We start from the raw sequence: 20,897 nt of genomic DNA on the forward strand, positions 1-20,897 counted from the left end.
AGGCAGCTGCCTTTGGAGGCTGAGATAAGTGGGGAGGAAGACCAGCTGGGGCCAGTTCCAGATGTGTGTATGCACAGCTGTTAGGAGAGGTGAGCAATGGAGGACAAGGAGTTGACTCGGGAAGCAAAGCACACATGGACGCTGAATGGCCTTTCCCTAGCTGGGGAATAAATAGAAGGAAAGAAGAGTGGTGGTCGTAGGGGACAACAGTTCGTATTTCTGAAGATTTTGCTCATTGCGTTTTGTGCTACAAAGACTACTTGCCAGAACTTAATTTGCAGCCTTTGGTCTAGGAGCTCACGGCCTTGCAATTATCACAAAGAACTAATAAGATCTGTACTGAAGTTAACTCCTTGCAGGACTATTGCCTGGACTTTTTGGTGGGTTAACGCCATGAATTCACAAGAGGTAAAATAAAGAGGGTTTTTTTCGTGACAAGGAGTCTGTTTCTTGTTTCTGCTAAGGCTGGGTCAGAACAATTCTTCCACTTTCCCTCTCTGAGAATGTATCCAAGGAAAATTTGCATTTGAAGAAAAGAGAGTCAACGGATGTCCATTAAAACGTCGGTCCGTAACAATGAATCTTTGGGCTGGCTCGTACAGTCGTCTGAGTCACCACAGCAAATTTATGAATTTCTCTCTCCTTTTTTGGCACGGGGGGGGGGGGATTCAGGATCAATGAAAGGAAATCTTGATCATCTAGCATGAAGTTGAAGGTATGGCATTCACTCTGATTGGCTGGGATGATGGCCATGGAATCATTCAGTTTTAAGAGCAGATGGGCAGAGCCACAGAAAGCTTGACCGCCTGGAGGGCTGCATATTCTCAACCTTCTCAATCACAAAAAAGGAGCACCAGATGCCAGCTGCTAAAAAGAACCAACAGAACAATATCCTGCTGTCAAATCAAGTAACTTTATTACAGCCGTTAGGTTAATAAATATCAAAATGAAATCTTTTTTTAAAAAAAAAATCAAAATATTTGGAGGAACGGCTTGCCTCCAGAAGTTGTGGGTGTTCCAACAACAGAGGTTTTTAAGAAAAGATCGGACAACCATTTGTCTGTAAGGGTTTCCTGCCTGAGCAGGGGGTTGGACTAGAAGAGCTCTAAGGGCCTTTCCAACTCTGTTTGGTTTGGCATCTTCTCCTTCTCTCTCTCTCTCTCTCTTTCTCCCTCTCTCTTTCTCCCTCTCTGGTTCTCTCTCTATTTTTCTCCCTCCCTCTCTCTGGTTCTCTCTCTCTCCCTCCTTCCCCCTCTCTCTTTCCCTCTCTCTGGTTTTTTCTCTTTCTCTCTCTCTCTCTCTCCCCCCCTCTCACTCCCTCTCTGGTTCTCTCTCTCTTTTTCTCTCTCTCTCCTTCCCCTCTCTCTCTTTCCCTCTCTCTGGTTCTTTCTTTCTCTCTCTCTCTCCCTCCCTCTCTTTCTCCCTCTCTGGTTCTCTCTCTCTTCTCTCTCTCTCTCATTCACTCTCTCTCTCTCCCTCATTCTCTCTCTCTCTCCCGCTCTCCCTCTCTCTCTCTTTCTCCCTCTAGTTCTCTCTCTATTTTTCTCTCTCCCTCCCTCCCTCTCTCTCTGGTTCTCTCTCTCTCTCCCTCCTTCCCCCCTCTCTCTTTCCCTCTCTCTGGCTCTCTATCTCTTCTCTATCTCTCTCCCTCATTCTCTCTCTCTCTCTCCCTCTCTCTCTCTCTTGTAAGCCTGCCAAAGAGAGAGAGAGAGAGAAAGAGAGAGAGAGAGAGAGAGAGAGAGAGAGAGAGAGAGAATTGCTGTTGGAGACTACATTATGGATGCAGAAAGAGCTTGTGCCGGGAAAGGATGACCTCAAGAGCCAAGCAGGGTGATTAAAGTCCCCGGCACACTAAAACCCTCCTGAAATCCAGGGTTATCTGATGGAAACAACATCTTTCTCCTCGGCAGTTTTCTCTCAGGAGACCTGGAATCAAGAGCTTCCCCAAAACTAATCTCTGAGCGCGACAGTTTTCTCAATGTGTCGAGCCTTTTTAGGCATGCAACTGGGTCCCTTCCTATGGGCTGCTTTTCGGTGCATGGCAGACCTGGCATCGTCTCAAAAATGAGGTTGCAGCTTAAAGCAGGGAAGTAAGCATCCAAAGTGTGATGGATGAAGAAGAATCTCCAAAGGTGGAGGCAATGTGTCTTCCTGACGTACAACCACTTGGCCTCAGTTCTTTAACATCTTCACCGTCCACAGCAGGGCTGTCAAACTTGATTTCACGAAGGGCCGCAACAGGGTTGTGCTTGACCTCGGAAGGCCAGAGGGTGGACATGGGCATGGCCATGGTAGGCGTGGTCATGGTGGGCATGACACAGGACTCGTGTTGGGGAGACCTGTCATTGTCAGGGTTCCAAATAGCATCCAAAAGTAAATCAAGAGTCCAAGCCAAAGTATTCCTCAAAGTTCCAATTGATTAAGAGAGCCATATTGGCACATCTGGGAAAACCCAAACTTTGAAACTTCCCAGTTTTCCCCACTCAGTTGAAAGTTCAAGATCTTGCCCCCAACACCCACAAGCCCATTGCATGGTCCAATCTCCCACTGTCATGCTGGCAATTCTACCTATCCAGTTCTGGTCAGGTGCAGAGGTGCAAAGACAAAGGATGAACTTGGCTTCCTAGAAAGAATTTTGTTATGGCTACATAGCATCTAACTAGAATAATAGAAAGTATGGCAGATCAAAGATCCAAAAGGAAAGATGGTTGCAGGCCTGACAGTCATGGCCAAGTGCTAAGGCAGGACTTCCCTGAGACTCTCTCTCACTTTCATTATAATCTCCTTCCTTCCTTCCTTCCTTCCTTCCCTCCCTCCCTCCCTCCTTCCTTCTCTTCTTTTTCCTTCCCTCTTCCTTTTCCCTTCTTCTTCCTTTCCTCTCTTTCCTTATTTTTCCTTCCTTACTCTCTTCCCACCTTCCCTTCTTTTTCTTTTCTTTTTCCTGTGCTGGCAGAAGCACTGCTGGTCCTTTGTCATTTTTGCAGGGCAGCCCCGCGGGCCAAATTTAAACATCCCATGGGCTGAATCCAGCCCACGGGCCTTGAATTTAACCCCCCTGATCTAAAGAGAGAGCAAGCTACATAGAAGGCACAAAGTAAGTTTTGGGGGCTCACCACGCTTCCAACCAGCATGTCCCAAAGATGCTCTTTCAAGAGGCAAAGGAATATTTAAAGAAAGTCCAGTTGCTTCTTGAAAAGCATCTTTGGGATAACCATAACCTGGATGACTGAGAATCTGAGTCAACCGTCATTGGCCGCTGTCCAAGGTCCTGCACAGGACCAGTTTAGGAATGGCTAGACAAGACACTAATCTGGCTCAGTGGGTGACAACTTTCACAGAGGAGAACGAAGTCCCCAAGCAGATGTTGTGGGTTGCTGGGATGTATCATCCAGCACATTTCCTCTCATGTTCACCTACCTTATGTCTAACTAGACAATGACAGATGCTGCTTCTCTGCAGTATTTTCCCAAACCTCGTGCTCTTCCCTGCCTCGAATGCGGCATCCGTCTCCTTCATCCACATCTGTCCTGCCATCCATAATTCATCGTGATGCTTTGTCGCTCTGATTTTTACAGACTGGGTGAGTGGCAGTTTCTCACCTCTTCTGCCCTGATGCTTCCCAATTAAATTGACTTCCACGGGCGTGTGTGTGTGTGTGTGTGTGCATACAAGCATGCAAGAAGGTTGGCAGAAGTTCACACAAACACACACACACACACACACACACCAATTCTCTGGACCTGAATTTTTATGGACCGTGTTGTTGAGCAAAGTTGAGCATTCTCAGAAATAAGGTTTAGCTAATGGACTTATTGTGCTGAGCGAGGCTCAACAACAAGGTTTTCAGGATTTGGATATAGGAACTTATTTAAGGATTTCCAAGCCCATCTCCGTTTTGGTAGCCTTCTTATTACTGGATGTGAAGGGAAAGAATCCCATTTCAAGGTGTTGATGATCCCCTGTCTTGATGGCTTGGTATGTCACTATCTTGGAGAACATCTGGGTTCTGACCTAGGCTTCCCCAGCAGCATGAAGCCAAGTCCTCATCCCGATAAACCCCTTTTATTTCATTTACAGTGAATTCTTCTCCAGCAAAGTCTTCCCCCCCCCCAAAGTCTTTCAAGATAGTTCACGTACAATTTTTTAAAAGGTATTTGTTTTAATGCATCGATTAGGATCTGAGTTGTATTCTGTTGTCATTGATCATCACACCGAGCTGAGGTGGTTCAGTGGTTAGTGTGCAGGCTACTTCTGCTGACTGCCGGCTGCAAGCAGTTTGGCAGTTCGAATCTCACCAGGCTCAGCCTTCCAGGTTGACTCAGCCTTTCAGCCTTATGAGGTGGGCAAAATGAGGATCCAGATTGTTGGGGGCAATAGGCTGATTCTGTAAACTGCTTAGACAGGGCTGGAAAGCACTGTGAAATGGTATACAAGTACTATTCCTATTGCTTTGATCTTCATTTTCTCCTTCCTTCCTTCCTTCCTTCCTTTGTTCATTCATAACTCTGTCCAGGGCCAGGAATTCGATCCTGACTGGTTCAAGGTTGACACAGCCTCCCATCCTTCCAATGTGCATAACATGAGGATCCAGATTGTTGGGGGCAAGAGGCTGACTTTAATAAGCCAGTTAGAGAGGGCTGTAAAGCACTATGATGTGGTATATGTGCTATTCCTATTGCTTTGCCCTTCCTTCCTTCCTTCCTTCCTTCCTTCCTTCCTTCCTTCCTTCCTTCTTTCTCTGTCCCCTGCCAGCAGTTCGATCCTGACTGGCACAAGGTTTACTCAGCCTTCCATCCTTCCAAGGTTGATCAAACAAAGACCCAGATCGTTGGTGGCAATATGCTGACTTTGTCAACCACTTAGAGAGTGCTGCATAGCCCTGTGAAGCTGTATATATGTCTAAAGACTATTGCTAACATCACCATCATCATAATTCATACTTTTACCAAGGTGTGGCACTGTTCAGAAGGCGCGAGTGCAAAACCAACTGAATAAAACCTGAAACGCCAACAGCCAATATTGACACTGGAATAAACCGCATCCATTAACCGCGCCTGCCAAAAACAACATCCTCCAAGACAACCAAGCCTATACGGAACCCTAATTAAAATAAGCCAAGTATTAAGCTGAGAACTCATACGACCCATGAAAGAAAAAAGGAGGGAGGAAAGGGGGAAGAGATAGCCAAAGCCTACGCTAAGCCATTTGTATTATTGCATTACTTCTGTTAAGCCACCAAAGCCATACAATTAAGCCTTGGTAATAAATTTAAATAGGGACGCAGTGGCTCAGTGGCTAAGATGCTGAGCTTGTCTATGAAAAGGTCGGCAGTTCAGCGTTCAAATCCCTAGCGCTGCCTAATGGAGTGAGCTCCCATTACTTCTCCCGGCTTCTTCCAACCTAGCAGTTCGAAAGCACATAAAAAATGCAATGAGAAATTGGGAAATGTAAAATTAAGATATAATGGGTAGATTAATGTAAGAAATATACATACAATATAACATAGATACTATGATTGTCTGATAATAACGGCCAAATATGAACAAACACGGACTTGTACAAGGAAAAGACTAAGAAATAAGGAAAAACTGGAATCTTATAGATTAACCTATATAAGTAACTGCTATAAGACGGAACGTACGGTTCCTATATTGTTTTTAAGTTATATGTTTGTCTTTGTTGCTATTTTTAAATGTTTAAAACAAAAAATATTTTTAAAAAAATGCAAGTAGAAAAATAGGAACCACCTTTGGTGGGAAGGGAACAGCGTTCCATGCACCTTCAGCATTGAGTCATGCCGGCCACATGACCATGGAGACGTCTTCAGACAGCGCTGGCTCTTCAGCTTTGAAACTGAGATGAACAACACCCCCTAGATTCGGGAACGACTAGCACATATGTGCAAGGAGAATCTTTACCTTACTAAATTTAAAATAGCTTTTGTGTTTTGCCCTCCAAAGGGGGGTAGTTGGAGGGGTGGGGGAAAAACCTGTTCTTGAAATTCCCCAGGGTGGTTAATTACATTTATGGGAATTAATGAGCTGGCTTAGTGATGCTAGTCAAAGCTTGATTCGGCGTTGGCTGTACAATAATCTTTTGCGACTGTCCACACTTTGAAGGAAAACCTAGTGCTATTTTTTTTTGTCTCTTTCCAAAACGAGAACTAAGCAGTGATGTGTGCTGAAAGTAGAGAGAATCCTTAGGAATGAATAAAAGCTAATATTGTAACACAAACACACAGACACACACACACAGTCTGAAAATTTTATCGAACCAGACTTTCTGCAGTTAATAACAAACCAAGGATCTATGCATAAATTTCCTTTTTCCGCCTGCGAGGCTGGAAGAAGGGGGGGGGGGAGGAGGCATAAATTATGCTGCTGCAGATCGTGATGTTTCAATAAGATTTAGATCTGATCTGCATTTAAACAGAAAAGGGGGGGGAAGGGCCTTAAATTCGCATAGGGGCAAAATCACGCATATTCCAAAGTCAGTAATATGAACTTGTACTGAACATAATGGAGCACGCCGGAAAAAAAATCCAGTTCGTAATGGATGGCGATTTTTTTAAAAAAACAGAAAGAGTGAAGCAGCTGAGAGTTTTAATAGATAGTGCCTTCAAATCATCGCCACTGTAAAATGGGAGTTAATAAATTATTGGATATGCATATGTGCTCCTGGGGTTTAACTGAGGGGTGTGTCATCTTTGCTGGCAGATGGACAAAAAAGCCCTGGAAAATGATAGATATGAACATCTAAACTTATTAGTAGCCAAGGGACCAAGTCATAATTGAACTGACATTGGGAAGAAGCTCAGCGAATGAAGCAACCTTGACAAGAGGTTGTCACAAAGGGGTTGCCACAAAGAAGAAGAGTCAACCTATTCTCCAAGGCATCTGAAGGCTGGACAAGAAGCAACAGATGGAAACTAATCAAGGAGAAAAGCAACCTAGAACTAAGGAGAAATTTACTGACAGTTAGAACAATTAATCAATGGAAAAATTTGCCTCCAGAAGTTGTACATTCTCCAACATTGGAAGTTTTCAAGAAGAGATTAGATAACCATTTGTCTGAAGTGGTGTAGGCTTTCCTGCCTGAACAGGGGGTTGAACTAGAAGACCTCCAAGGTCCCTTCCAACTCTGTTATTCTGTTACAGATGGCTATGGAACGACTTGCCTTCAGAGGTTATGAGTGCTCCCTCACTGAAGGTTTTCAAGAAGAGATTGGGTAATTGTTTATCTGAAATGATATGGAGTCTCCTTCTTGAGCAGCAAGTTGGACTAGAAGACCTCCAAGTCCTTTCCAACTGTGTTAGTCTGTTAAGATCGAGGCCAAAGAACCAAAAACTGATAGTGTGGTGGCTTCGTTTTGTTGGATCTCTTCAAGATCAAAGATCCTCTGTCTGGAATTCTTGGCCAGGGTGAGAGATTAGACTTAAGAGTTTCCACACAACCCTTTCAGTTCAGTGATTCTAAGATCAAAGACTTAAGAAAGGGATTTTAAGAGCTCTTTAGCCCCATTCCCTTATTTGACATGGACCTCTTGCAACTAAGGATTTCTGACAAGAGATGTCCAGGCTCTAGCGTTTAAAGGTAAAGGTTCCCCTCGCAAATATGTGCTAGTCGTTCCCAACTCAAGGGGGCGGTGCTCATATCCGTTTCAAAGCCAAAGAGCCAGCGCTGTCCGAAGATGTCTCCATGGTCATGTGGCTGGCATGACTCAATGCCAAAGGCGCACGGAACGCTGTTACCTTCCCACCAAAGGTGGTCCCTATTTTTCTACTGGAATTTTTACATGCTTTTGAACTGCTACGTTGGCAGAAGCTGGGACAAGTAATGGGAGTTCACTCCGTTACGCAGCGCTAGGGATTCGAGCCACCAAACTGCTGACCTTTCTGATTGACAAGCTCAACATTTTAGCCACTGAGCCACCGTGTTTGGCTCTAGTTTAATCCTTCAAGAGGATAAGAACTGTGTGAAGCCAACTCAACCGTGCCCCTTTATGATCTTTTTCTGTTAAGATGCTTCTCTTACTATTTTCATACTTCTGAAGCCACAGGGGACATCTATATTCAGGGCCTTTCGCCCCTTAGAAGATGGTTGATCTCTTAATCTTCTCTTCCCCACAGTAAACAAACCCCACTCCGCTCTTCCAGTCATGCTTCAGAGGTTTCCCAATTCTTCTCTGCCCAGTTTATCTTCCTCTAGATCTTAAGTTGCCAAAGGTTAAGCCCTGGTGAGTAAAACGGGACGAGGAAGACATGGCTTTATTCTTTCCCTCTGAAGCTTTGAAAGATTCTCCCGAAGACCTTCTGGTTGAGATTCCAGTAGATTCAGGAAATTTATCTCTGAAAGTTATTCAAAGATTTCAAAGCCACATTTCCCACTCCCACCAGAAATTCAGGGCTTAATTTGTGCTGATACAAGCGTTTGAATGTCACAATGTCTATAATTTTAGACCAGTGTAAGAAAGGATGGGGAAAATGTATATATTTTATAAAGATACAATCTAGTAATACCTATGCCAAAATTCCTAGCAGCTAGGAGTCCTTATGTCAAACATTCCCCTTTTGTTCTACTGATGTACCTCATTTTGTTGAGACTTCATTATTTCTCCAGGGACTGGAGACTAAAACATAAAAGAACAGTTGCAGGAATTGGGCATGTCTAGTCTAATGAAAGAAGGACTAGGGGACACGTGATAACTGTGTCCCAATATTTGAGGGGCTGCCACAAAGAAGAGGGGGTGAACCTATTCTCCAAAGCAGCAGTCCTGAAGGCTGGAGAATAGAATGGAGTGGAGTGGAGTAGAGTAGAGTAAAGTAGAATAGAATAGAATATGGAATGGAGTAGAATAGAATAGAGTAGAATAGAATAGAATTTTTTATTGGCCAAGTGTGATTAGACACACAAGGAATTTGTCTTTGGTGCATAGGCTCCCAGTGTACATAAAGAAAAATAAAATAATATAGCAATAATAACAGTAGACTTATATACCGCTTCATAGGGCTTTCAGCCCTCTCTAAGCGGTTTACAGAGTCAGCATATTGGTGACAACAATCCGGGTCCTCATTTTACCCACCTCGGAAGGATGGAAGGATGAGTCAACCCTGAGCCGGTGAGATTTGAACCGCTGAACTGCTGATCTAGCAGTCAGCCTGCAGTGCTGCATTTAACCACCGCGCCACCTTGGCTCATAGAATCAATTCATCAAGAAGCAATGGAAAGAAACCGTGATCCGACAAATACGTGCAAGACAAAAGCGTGCCGACAAAACTGCGGCACTAAAACCGCGACATCATCAACGCGCCAACAACAGCGCGCCAACAACAGCGCGCCGACAGAAGCGCGATTTAAATTAAGGTAAGGGTTAGGGTTAGGGTCAGGGTCAGGTTTAGGATTAGGTTTAGGGTTAGAGCACTCTTCTGTTGGCACGCTGTTGTCATTGTGCTTCAGCGCTCATTCGTCGGCGCGGTTTAGAACTCGCGGTTTTGTCACCGCAGTTTCGGCGGGCGTGCTTTTGTCGGTTGCCCGTTTGCCGGTGAACAGAAAGAAACTAATCAAGGAGAGAACCAACCTAGAACTAAGGGGAAACTTAGTGATAGAACAATTAATCAGTGGAATAGCTTCATTTCAGAAGTTGTGAGTGGAATGACTTGGCTCCAGAAGTTGTGGAGTGAACCATAATCACTGAAGGTTTTTTGGAAGAGATTGGACAACCGTTCATCTGGAATAGTTTAGGGTCTGTTGCTTGAGCAGGAGGTTGGAGAAGAAGAACTCCAAGGTCCCTTCCAACTCTCTTCTTCTGTTATCCCATTATTCTTTTCTTTTAAATTGTTCTCTCTTTTCTCTCTTTCTTGTTTCAGGTGTCGGAAAGATGTGACTATGTATTCGTCAACGGGAAGGAAATGAAAGGCAAAGTGAACGCAGTGGTCCATTTTACATACCAACATCTGAACAGCCCCTTGGAACTGACTGTGTGGGTTCCCCGCCTCCCACTCCAGATTGAAGTCTCTGACACGGAGTTAAATCAGATCAAGGGCTGGAGGATCCCCATCGTTTCTAACAAGAGGTGAGATCCCTTGGAACCTTCCTAGCTGAGCTCTCATCAAACCATGCTGTGCCTTGTTTTCCTCTTCCATAATTTTCTTAAAACAACTGATTGATTTCATTCACACAACAGTGTGTTCCTCAAACTAGCCAACCATCTTTTTTCACATGGCATTTCTGTGTTGTGTGAAATCAGCCTCCGTCTACCCTGGTTGCTAGTAAGTGTGAACAACTGGCAATACTTTCCATTCTAATGGAGATCCAACTTTTGTGGATAGATATAATGTACATTTATTGACAATAAGCAACAATACATAAATTGTGCTCAGGCAGGATATTATATCTGGTTAACCTGGGTTCACACTATAGTTTAATTTGTTTGTGGTTGTGACTGTTTATTGTGGCCTGTCGACCACCGGCCCCTCCAGAAGCCAAATCCAAGGAGGAGGAAGAGGAGGAGGTGGCGTGGGAGTCAGGGTAAGCATCAAGGAAGAGGGAATGGAAGAGAGAGAGAGAGAGAGAGAGAGAGAGAGAGAGAGATCCTGTCCCAGTGTGCGCATGCACAGAGTTGCCAGACGAAGGGAACACTAAGGAACAGGGGTCGACTTGGGAGTAAAGTCACAGGTGGACAATGAATAGCGTCACCAAGAGAAAATAAAAGAGGAGAGAAAGGGGAGTGGAATTTGCAGGAGACAATTAATTTGCTTAATTGGTTTGTGACTCTCTGAGACTCCTGGCCAAGTTTTGCAGATATCGGCCTGGCAGCTCTCCAAGCCAGATAAGGTCTGTGACTGTAAATTCTCCCTTGAAAGATTTTACTGGATGTGAATGAGCAGAATTCACAGTCAATTAATAAAAGGGTTTTTGTCAGGACATGGAGTTTGCTTCGTGCTCTTGGGAAGACTCAGTCAGAATAGGCATGACATTGGGGTTTGGGAAGAGAGCTGATGTGGTAAAGGCCTGTGTGAACTGAAAGGGAGGTTTGCTTTCAAGAATTACTGGGTTGCTGAGTGGAGTTGTTTACACCCAGTCCAGGCCAACCGTCCTAGGACTCCAGATGGATGAAATATCTGAAGATGAGCTTCACATGTCACTGTGGGACGTGGATTGGACATTCAGCCTGGGACCCCTGAGGGGAGGGATTTGGGGAAACTTTCAACCTGCAACTTTTGTTCCTTTTGAATCAGATCTTGCCTTGCTTCCGCAGCTATCATTTCAACCTCAGTCAAAGTACCTCTTCTCTACTTTAATGGAGTCGAGGGTTTTTCCTTTCTTGGGTTTTGAACAGAGGCAGGCCTGACAGTTTTGCTTGACCCTCTGGCTTGAATCTCTTCACAGGCCGGTTAGAGACAGCGACGATGAAGAGGAGGATGAGAGGAAGGGGAGAGGTTGCACTCTCCAGTACCAACATGCCACAGTGCGGGTCCTTACCCAGTTTGTAGCTGAGCCCTTGGACTCTAGTGGCCAAACTACCTACCTGCTGGGCTCCGACTGGCAAGTGGACATCACCGACCTGGTAAAAAATTTCATGCAAGTGGAAGAGCCAAGGATCGCCAAGCTGCAAGATGGACAGGTGCTAATGGGGCAGGAGTTAGGAATGACTACCTTACAGGTGAGCAAAATGAAGGGCTGGGTGAAAAGACGGGTTCCTTCCTAGATCAGACCCAATGATTCATAGCTATCTTCATCGAACTGGAGGCTCTAGAGATGTTCACAACTAAGACACGAAGGCCACATGTTGCTCAGGGATACTGGGCACGTGAATTGGTGTGTTTCATTAAGTGCACAATCCATCCAACTGAATAACGGAATAACAGAAGAGTTGGAAGGGACCCTGGAGGTCCTCTAGTCCAACCCCCTACTTAAGGCAAATGGCTGTCCAATCTCTTCTTAAAAACTCCAGTGATGGAGCACCCACAACTTCTGAAATGTAGCCATTCTGCTCATTAATAGCAATAGCAATAGCAGTAGACTTATATACCGCTTCATAGGCCTTTCAGGCCTCTCTAAGCGGTTTACAGAGAGTCAGCATATTGCCCCCAACAATCTGGGTCCTCATTTTACCCACCTCGGAAGGATGGAAGGCTGAGTCAACCCTGAGCCGGTGAGATTTGAACCGCTGACCTGCTGATCTAGCAGTAGCCTGCAGTGCTGCATTTAACCACTGCGCCACCTTGGCTCTTGTTAATTGTTTCCACTGTCAGGAAGTTTCTCCTTTGTTCTAGGTTGTTTCTCTCCTTGATTAGTTTCCATCCATTTCTTCTTCTCCTGCCTTCGGGAGCTTTGGAAAATAGGTTGACCCACTCCTCTATAGAATAGAATAGAATAGAATAGAACAGAACATGGAATGGAATGGAATAGAATATGGAATGGAATGGAATAGAATAGAATATGGCATGGCATGGCATGGCATAGAATAGAATAGAATATGGGGTGGGGTGGGATGGGTTGGGATGGGAAAGGGAATGGAATAGAATAGAATATGGGATGGGATAGGAAAGGGAATGGAATTGAATAGAATATGAGATGGGGTGGGATTGGAAAGGGAATGGAATGGAATGGAATAGAATAGAATATGGGATGGGATAGGCTAGGAAAGGGAATGGAATGGAATGGAATAGAATAGAATAGAATAGAATAGAATAGAATAGAATAGAATATGGCATGGCATGGCATGGCATGGAATAGAATAGAATATGGGATGGGATGGGATGGGATGGGGTGGGATGGGATGGGATGGGATGGGATGGGATGGGATGGGATAGGATAGGATAGGAAAGGGAATGGAACAGAACAGAACAGAACAGAATATGGCATGGGATGGGATGGGATGGGATAGGATAGCAAAGGGAATGCAATGGAATGGAATAGAATAGAATAACAGAATTGGAAGGGGCCTTGGAGGTCTTCTAATCCAACCTCCTGCCTAGGCAGGAAACCTTACACCACTTCAGACAATGATTATCCAATATCTTCTTAAAAACTCCCAGTGTTGGAGCATTTACAACTTCTGGAGGCAAGCTGTTCCACTGATTAATTGTTCTCACTGTCAGGAAATTTCTCCTTAGTTCTAGGTTGCTTCTCTTCTTGATTAGTTTCCACCCATTGCTTCTTGTGCTGCCTTTGGGTGCTTTGGAGAATAGGTTAACCTCCTCTTCTTTGTGTCAGCTCCCCAAATATTGGAAAAGTGCTATCATGTAACCCCTAGTCAGTGGTGTGATTTAGCCAATTCACACCTATATGGGAGAACCGGTTGTTAACTTTCTAAGCAGTTCAGAGAACCGGTTGTTGGAAGAAATCGTTTCCACTTTACAGGGCTAATCCTGTAAGGAAGGCAGGAAGGAAGGAAGGAAACATTCTGGTGTTATTTCTAGCCTAATCTTTATTGCCCTGCTTACAGAAACTGCCTCTCTGCTTAATCCTTGTTCCATTATAACCGTTAAGGCGAAGTGCCCATTGACCTGAGTGACATTGAGTTGGCCATGCCCACACGGTCACATGACCACCGAGCCCCGCCTATCCAGCTGGTCATTAGGGCAGAGAACCAGTTGTTAAATGATTTGAATCCTACCATTGCCCCTAGTCCTTCTTTTCATTAACTAGACATACCCAATTCTGCCACCGTTCTTCCAATTTCTTGAGTCTTGCTGAATGATCAATCCCAGAGAAAGCAGATAAGAGGGGGATTCCTACCGGTTCGGACTGGTTCGGCTGATTTGGTGGCCTGGGTCACTGGAACCGGTAGCGACCCAGGCCTGCCACGCCCTCAAACCAGTTCTTCTACGGGGCCGCCATCTTGATTTCCAGTTCTGCACATGCGCAGAACAATTGTAATTGCACACATTTTATTTTTTCCCTTTTTAAAATGTTTTGGGTTTTGTGTATACGTGCATGCATGCAGAGCGTGCCTCAGGCATGCGTGCAAGTGAAGCCAGTGTGTGTGCAAAATTTTTGCGCGCACTGAACTGGCAGTAATGCTGAAGCAACCCACCCCTGAAGCAGATAGGGAAATTGGGGTACATTTCACAGCCAGAAGAGCCTCTTAAAGCAGTAAAAATGCTGGATATTTAGCCACCGTTCTTTTGAAAAAAAAAGTCCAAATCCGATCTTTGTTTACTTTGAGAAGGAGGACACACAGGAAGGAACAGACAACTCTGCTAGAAAGAAACCGAAATGATAGCACAAAGCCAAAAGAAGCGTTTTATGTTTCAAGAATGTCCCGAAAAGCACTAAAAAATTCATTTTATGCTGTTGGATTAGCTACAGATAAGGAGGGTGGATTTTCCCCCCCCTCTCACTCCTGCATTGCAAAAAGCTTTTATGGCACTCGGCAACCCTGTGCATTTCATTGAGCCAATTTATCAGTCTTTATATATATATATATTAAAAAGGGGGCCTTTGTTAGAATGGCATCACTCGGCAACTCTTTCTAAAGACATTTATCAGTTGCAGAAACTCTTCACTCTGCCTTCTGTCCGGAAATACAAAGAATATATTTGGGAGAGAAATGCAGGAAGGAAGTGAGTGACAAATTGATAGTTGGTCCATTCACTTGGAAGAATACCTGTCACCTGTCTCCCAAGAATTCGTCCAAGTCATCTATATATATATATATGGAGTGCCAAGATCTCGTCCACTGGATTGCTCCATGTTTATCAATCTTTCTCTCATTCTTTCTCCCTCTCTCTCCCTCCCTCTCCATCTCTCTCTCTTTTTACCCATTCTCTCTTTCTCTGTCTTATTCTCTCCCTCATTCTTTTTCTCATCCTCTCTTCCACTGTCTTTCTCTCTCTTTCCCCTCCCTCTCCATCTTTCCCTCTCACTTTTCTCATTTTCTCTCTTTCTATCTGTCTTATTCTCTCTCTCATTCTCTTCTTTTACCTTATTCTCTCTTTCTCATTCTTTTTCTCATTCTCTCTGTGTCTCTTATTCTCTCTCTCCCCCTTTCTCCATCTCTTTCTCTCTCTTTTTCTCATTCTGAGAGAGCGCAGGGGGAGATGGATGGTTTTGGAGATAAGGTGTGTTTAGAGATTTATCTGTTGAGGAAAAATACAAGTAGAAATGTGCGATTTTGGAGAAGGTGTATTCATGATGAACGTGTTTTAGAGGTTTCAGTGTGAAAACAAAATAAGATGAATGCATCTGATCATCTCACCTTGAACAGATTGTTCCCTGGTGGCCTTTGTCCTTTTTTCCCTCCCTCCCTCCCTCCCTCCCTCCCATTTTCCTTCTTTTTCCCAACCTATCTCTTCTTTCCCTTTTCTCTTTCCTTTCCTCCCTCCCTCTCATTTTCCTCCTTTTTTCCAACAAATCTCTCCTTCCACTCTTTTCTCCTTCCTTCCTTTTCTTCTTTTTCTTTCTCTCTCCATTCTCCCTTCTTCCTCCCCCCCTTTTCCTTATTTTTCCTTTCTTGCTCTCTTCCCATCCTCCCTTCTTTTTCCTTTTCTTTCCTTCTTTTTCTTTTCTTTCTTCCCTTCTTTTTCTTCTCTTCTTTTCTTCTCTTCCTTCCTTCCCTCCCATTTTCCTCCTCCTTTACCCCCCTCCCTCCCACCTGCCTTTCCTTCTTTCCTTCCCAATCCCCATTTCCTGAAACTTAACTCCCAAGTCAATCCCTCTTTGTAACATATTGTTGTTGTTTTAGAAGGATGCAATCTGATTAACAATGTGGTGATTTCTGGGGGGAAATCAAGAAATAAAGGCTCTCTACATAGATAAAAGTGAGGCACACATAGACTGTTTGGAAAAGGGATTTCCTCGGAGTGTAGAGATGAGCTGTCCCTTTGGTTTCCTCCTGCAGATCCTGTCCCCACTTTCCGATGCCATCTTGGCGGAGAAGACGGTGACAGTCCTGGATGAGAAGGTGACCATCACTGACTTGGGCGTCCAGCTGGTATCGGGCCTCTCACTCTCCTTACAGCTGAGCTCTGGGAGCAATAGAGCCATCTTCGCTACGGCAATCGCCCACGAAGTGCTTCAAGTGGAAAAACAGGTAGCAGCCTCACACCTGAAGTTCCTTTTCTCCAGCTGGGCCTCCAGTGTCCCACCTGAGCACATTTCTTTCTAAAGCATAAGCGGTTACTTCTCCATTGATACTTGGAAGAGCCCTAGGTGAATGCAGAATCTAGTTCATTGGGAGTGTTTCAAAGGCCCATAGGAAACTACAGGCAGCCAAATGGAGAATCAGGCAGTGTGTTAATGTCTATTTCTTCCTTGCCCCCTTCCACTTCATTTCATTTTTTCCCTCCTTTCTTTCTTTCCTCCCTTCCTTCTTTCCTCCCTCCCTCCATTGCCCTTCCTTCCTCTATCCCTTCCTTACTTTTTTCTCCTTCCTTTCCCCATTCCTTCCTTTCCCCATTGAACCCTTCCCTTTTTTCTCTTCCCCATTTCTTCCTTCCCTTCCTTTCCCCATTCATCCCTTTTCTTCCTTTCCCCATTCACCTAATCCCTTTCCCTTCTGTTCCTTCCCTAGCTTTTCCCTTCTCCCCCTCCCAATATTATTCTCCTACTTCAACTCCCCTCCTTCAGCCCCCTTCCTCCTCTTCGTCAACATCTTCCATAATCTGCCATAATCTTACTCTGACAATACACTTCCCATCATAGAGACTCATGCCCACCAAGATCCCCCAAAGTTTCCAAACAGAAGAAAATAGAAGAGAGAAATAGAATTGGGTAAATGGGAACAACACACTCACAGAACCAGAGAGAGGGAGAGAGAAAAAAGAGGGGGAGAGGGAGAGAGAACCAGAGAGAGGGAGAGAAAGAGAAAGAGAGAGAGGGAGAGAGAGAACCAGAGAGAGAGAGAGAAGATGCCAAACCTTCAGTGTTCCTTGGCAATGGTCCACCATTTTCCAAATCTCTACTGCCAGCTGAGCAGGTGAACTACCGCTGTTGTCCTTGTGCGATTGTTAATATTATTCTAAAAGGACATTTTAGATTTATAGGTGCTCATCCCTGAAGGCCACCAAGCTCCTAAATAGAGAAGCATTGTTCCAGTAAATAGGGCGGTAAAACTAGAGCAAGCCCTGGGTGAAAAAAAAAATAGGTATTTTCTTCTTCTTCTTCTTCTGGTAACCTCTCATAAATAATACAACATCGCACTGCTCACCTGCCAAAAATACATGTTTTGGGGAAGAGGATTCTATACACTTGGGTTGCACTGCAATTTTAGCTGTTCCTTAACCTTGGCTGTCCTTCATTCTTTATGTATATAATTTTTATTAAAGGTGTTTTTCGAGAGTAAGATTGAAAGACAATATAAATTAATTATGTAGGCAGAAAAAAGAAAAGGAAAAGAAAGCTCAAAGGACAAAGAAGAGGAAAAAAGAAAGAAAAAGGAGAAAAGCTACAAAGGAGTAGTATGTAATATATTCTTTATGTCAATTATAAGTCCAATTATCAATTTATCTCTTCCTCCATGGTTACAACATCCCTCTCCTTTTTAAAATCTATCCTATCTAATCATCCTAACCGTAAATCACAAGTTCATTCGTTTCTGTTTTTCACTGTTAAAAAAAAAAAGGCTAGAAGGGATTTCGGTCAGCAATAAACTGAGATATTGTCTTTTCCCCCCTCTGATTAAAGGAGTCAATTTAGCCATTTCAGCAACTTCTTAACCTTGTTTGTCCTTCAGCATGGAAACCATCCAGATGTGATTTTGCCTGCCTGGTGGTTTGGGGGAGATGGATAGAAAAGTGCTGTGGGTAGGGAGAAAGATTGAGAGAGAGCAAAGAGAGAGCAAATACCACTAAGTAATAAGGAGGGACTTTCTGACAGTGAGAACAATCAACCAATGGAACAGAAGTTATCTTCGGAAGGTGTGGGAGTTCTCTTCTTTCAAGAAGAGACTGGACTGCCATCTGTCAGAAATGGTGTAGGGTCTTCTGCTTGGGCAGGGGGTTGGACTAGATGAACTATAAGGTCCCTTCCAACTCCGTTAATCCGTTAACCACTCTATAAAGCCCTAGTAAGACCACACCTTGAGTTCTACATCCAGTTTTGGTCACCACCCTATAAAAAAGATGTTGAGACTCTAGAAATATATATATGGTAAAATGGGTGCCCAATAAATTTTATAAATTATTAATTTTATAAATTATTAATTTACATGGTAAGTTATTCAAAAGTCTGCATTCTGACTATATACAGGTAGTCCTTGACAAGACCACAGTTGAGCCCAAAATTTATGTTGCTAAATGAGACATTTCTTGTGAGTTTTGCCCCATTCTATGACTTTTCTTGCCACAGTTGTTAAGTGAATCCCTTACTAACACTAACCAAGTTAAGTGACCCTGGTTTCCCCACTGACATTTCTCATCAGAAAGTCGCAAAAGATGATCACATTACCCCGGGAGAGTGTAACTGTCATAAGTATGAAACCAGTTGCCAAGTGCCTGAATTTTGGTCACGTAACCATGGGGATACTGGAAGGGTCATAAGTCACTTTTTTCAATGCTGTTGTAACTTTGAGCGGTCACTAAGTGAACTGTTGTAAGTTGAGGACGACCATGTATTTTGATGGGTTTGTCCCAGTATCATTCTGTCTCCTTTCTGCCCCCCAAAATAGGAAGCCGTGATGAGTTGCTGGATCCAGTTCAGTGACGGAGCAGTTATGCCCTTAGATATATACGACGCTAAGGACTTTTCTTTGGTGGCCACATCTCTGGATGAGAAGGTGGTGTCCATCCACCAGAGTCCCAAGTTTAAATGGCCTTTCCTTGTGGCCGAGTCTGAAGGACAGGGTCTGTTGGTGAAAGTCGAGCTGGTGATCAGCGAATCGTGCCAGAAGTCGAAAAGGAAGAGCGTTCTGGCAGTGGGTACCGGGAACATCAAGGTCAAGTTTGGCCAGAATGACACTGTCCCCAACCCAAGTGACAATAAGCATGGCAGAGACGGGGTCCATCTGGAGAACCGGACCGCTGATCGCCGTCAGAAGACAAGCCTGCAAGAGAGATCTCGTCCTGAGGGACCTTACTACAGCTCCTCTATGGGACACGAAGAAACCAGGACAACTAGCACTCAGAAGTCCGTCTTGAGTAAGAAAGAAGATCGCGAGAGTCTCCTAGATGATGACGGTCATATGCAAAATCTCCCGATAGACTTCACCAGTTTTCCAGCTCAGGTAGACCTGCCCAGAAGCAATGGGGATTTGGAAGAAGATGATCCCGATGAGACACCCAGGGGCTTAAGTGACTTGGAAATTGGGATGTATGCTTTGCTGGGTGTCTTTTGCTTGGCCATCTTGGTGTTCCTCATTAACTGTGTCACCTTTGCCTTGAAATACAGGCATAAGCAGGCTCCGTTTGAAGAACAAGAAGGCTTGAGGCATTCTCACGACTGGGTGGGACTGAGTAATAGAACTGAACTTCTGGAGAATCACCTCAATTTCTCCACCCAACAAGAGGAATGCATTACGGCCATTGACCGGAGCATGGATCTAGAAGAAAGCAAATATCTCCTCAGTGCCAACCCTCAGAAGAACCTCAATGGCCAAGTCTTCCGATCTTCCACAGATTCTGCTACCACCCCAGAAAGGAAGGAGCAGAAGAGCGAACAAACCACCTCGCCCACCTCCAAACGGAAACGAGTCCAATTTACCACCTTCACCACCATCTCTTCTGATGGTGGCTACCCAACGGTCAACTCCATTTTGAACAGCAGTGAGGACGATATCAAATGGGTTTGTCAAGACATGGACTTGGGGGGATGTAAAGAACTAAGGAACTACATGGAACAGCTCCATGAAAAAGTGTAACAATACAGCTGAAAAAGATTTGGTTTTCTTTCTTATCTCTTCTTTTCCCTCCGCCCACTCACCTTTCTGCCTTTACGTTGAGAAACTAGTCAAAGATGAGGAGCATAGAGAGAAAGAGAAGGAAAAAAATAGAACTTAGGGCACAACCCAACTGTGGTTTGTTGGGTTTTCGTGTGTGTGTGTGTGTGTGTATGTATATATGTATGTATGTATGTATGTATGTATGTATGTATGTATATATATGTGTGTGTGTGTATTTTATTTACACACACACACACACACACACACACACACACAATGTGACTTATAGAGAGGTGTTTGAAGCCAACACATAAGGGAAAATTAAAAAAATAAATAAATAAGGAGAAGTCAAATTAAGATCTCATTCTTTGAGCTGCTCCTTCCTAATCAAGACCCAAAAGTAAATGCTGGTTTAGACACTTTCAAGCTGGTTAATTCTCAGTATTTCAGGTTTGGCACCTGGATCTTATGTTTGGGGGAGGGAGGGGGCAATGGGCGAGAGGGAAAAATGGAAAAGTTGAAGGCCATATCTCAATCCACGTGAGATGGAGGAAACGTCTAAGCCACAAGGACCAGCAGAAACAAAATCGTAAGGTGGATTACTTTGGTACTTCTCATTTCTCTAATTCTCGCCAGAAATATTGCCAAAAAATGTGGAATGTATTTATCTATTTTCTTTCATTCTTTTTCCCCCCCCAAAGAAGATTTACCAAGTGATTTAGTAGGAAAGATCGCAACGCGAGCCTTCATCAAGGGGAATATAAAAGTGTCCTCCTTTTTTAATTAAATAAAACTCTGTGGCCATTTGTCACATTCAGACTGTGTTTAGGAATCCTTTTTTTTTTCCCCTAGAACTTCAGCACGGAATTTTAGCACCACAGAATATTTAGGGGCGTCCAAAATTAGAGAACTCACCTTCTTCTCTCAGATTTGTCTTGTTATGGTTCTGATCAGGTCCATGTCCCACAAAAATCAAGATACAATGTGTTTTGTAACTAAATAATTTGGCCCTGGAGAAAAAGTGGAGTTGTAAAAAAAAAAAAAAGGTAAAGATCTGGTGTTACAGGGCTCTCTG

General features: G+C 44.0%; 1 protein-coding gene across 1 annotated transcript in view; it reads left to right on the forward strand.

The window, feature by feature from the left end:
• TMEM132D (transmembrane protein 132D) overlaps positions 1–19,801 on the forward strand; it is a 111,751-nt gene extending 91,950 nt beyond the window's left edge. The window contains exons 3-6 of the mRNA XM_032229521.1: positions 9,867–10,072; positions 11,389–11,662; positions 15,848–16,039; positions 18,614–19,801. Of these exons, the coding sequence (XP_032085412.1) occupies positions 9,867–10,072; positions 11,389–11,662; positions 15,848–16,039; positions 18,614–19,801 (1,860 nt within the window). The remainder of the gene's footprint in view (positions 1–9,866; positions 10,073–11,388; positions 11,663–15,847; positions 16,040–18,613) is intronic.
• The last annotated feature ends 1,096 nt before the right edge of the window (positions 19,802–20,897 follow it).

This window comes from Thamnophis elegans, chromosome 13 (assembly GCF_009769535.1).
Source record: "Thamnophis elegans isolate rThaEle1 chromosome 13, rThaEle1.pri, whole genome shotgun sequence".
NCBI lineage: Eukaryota > Metazoa > Chordata > Lepidosauria > Squamata > Colubridae > Thamnophis > Thamnophis elegans.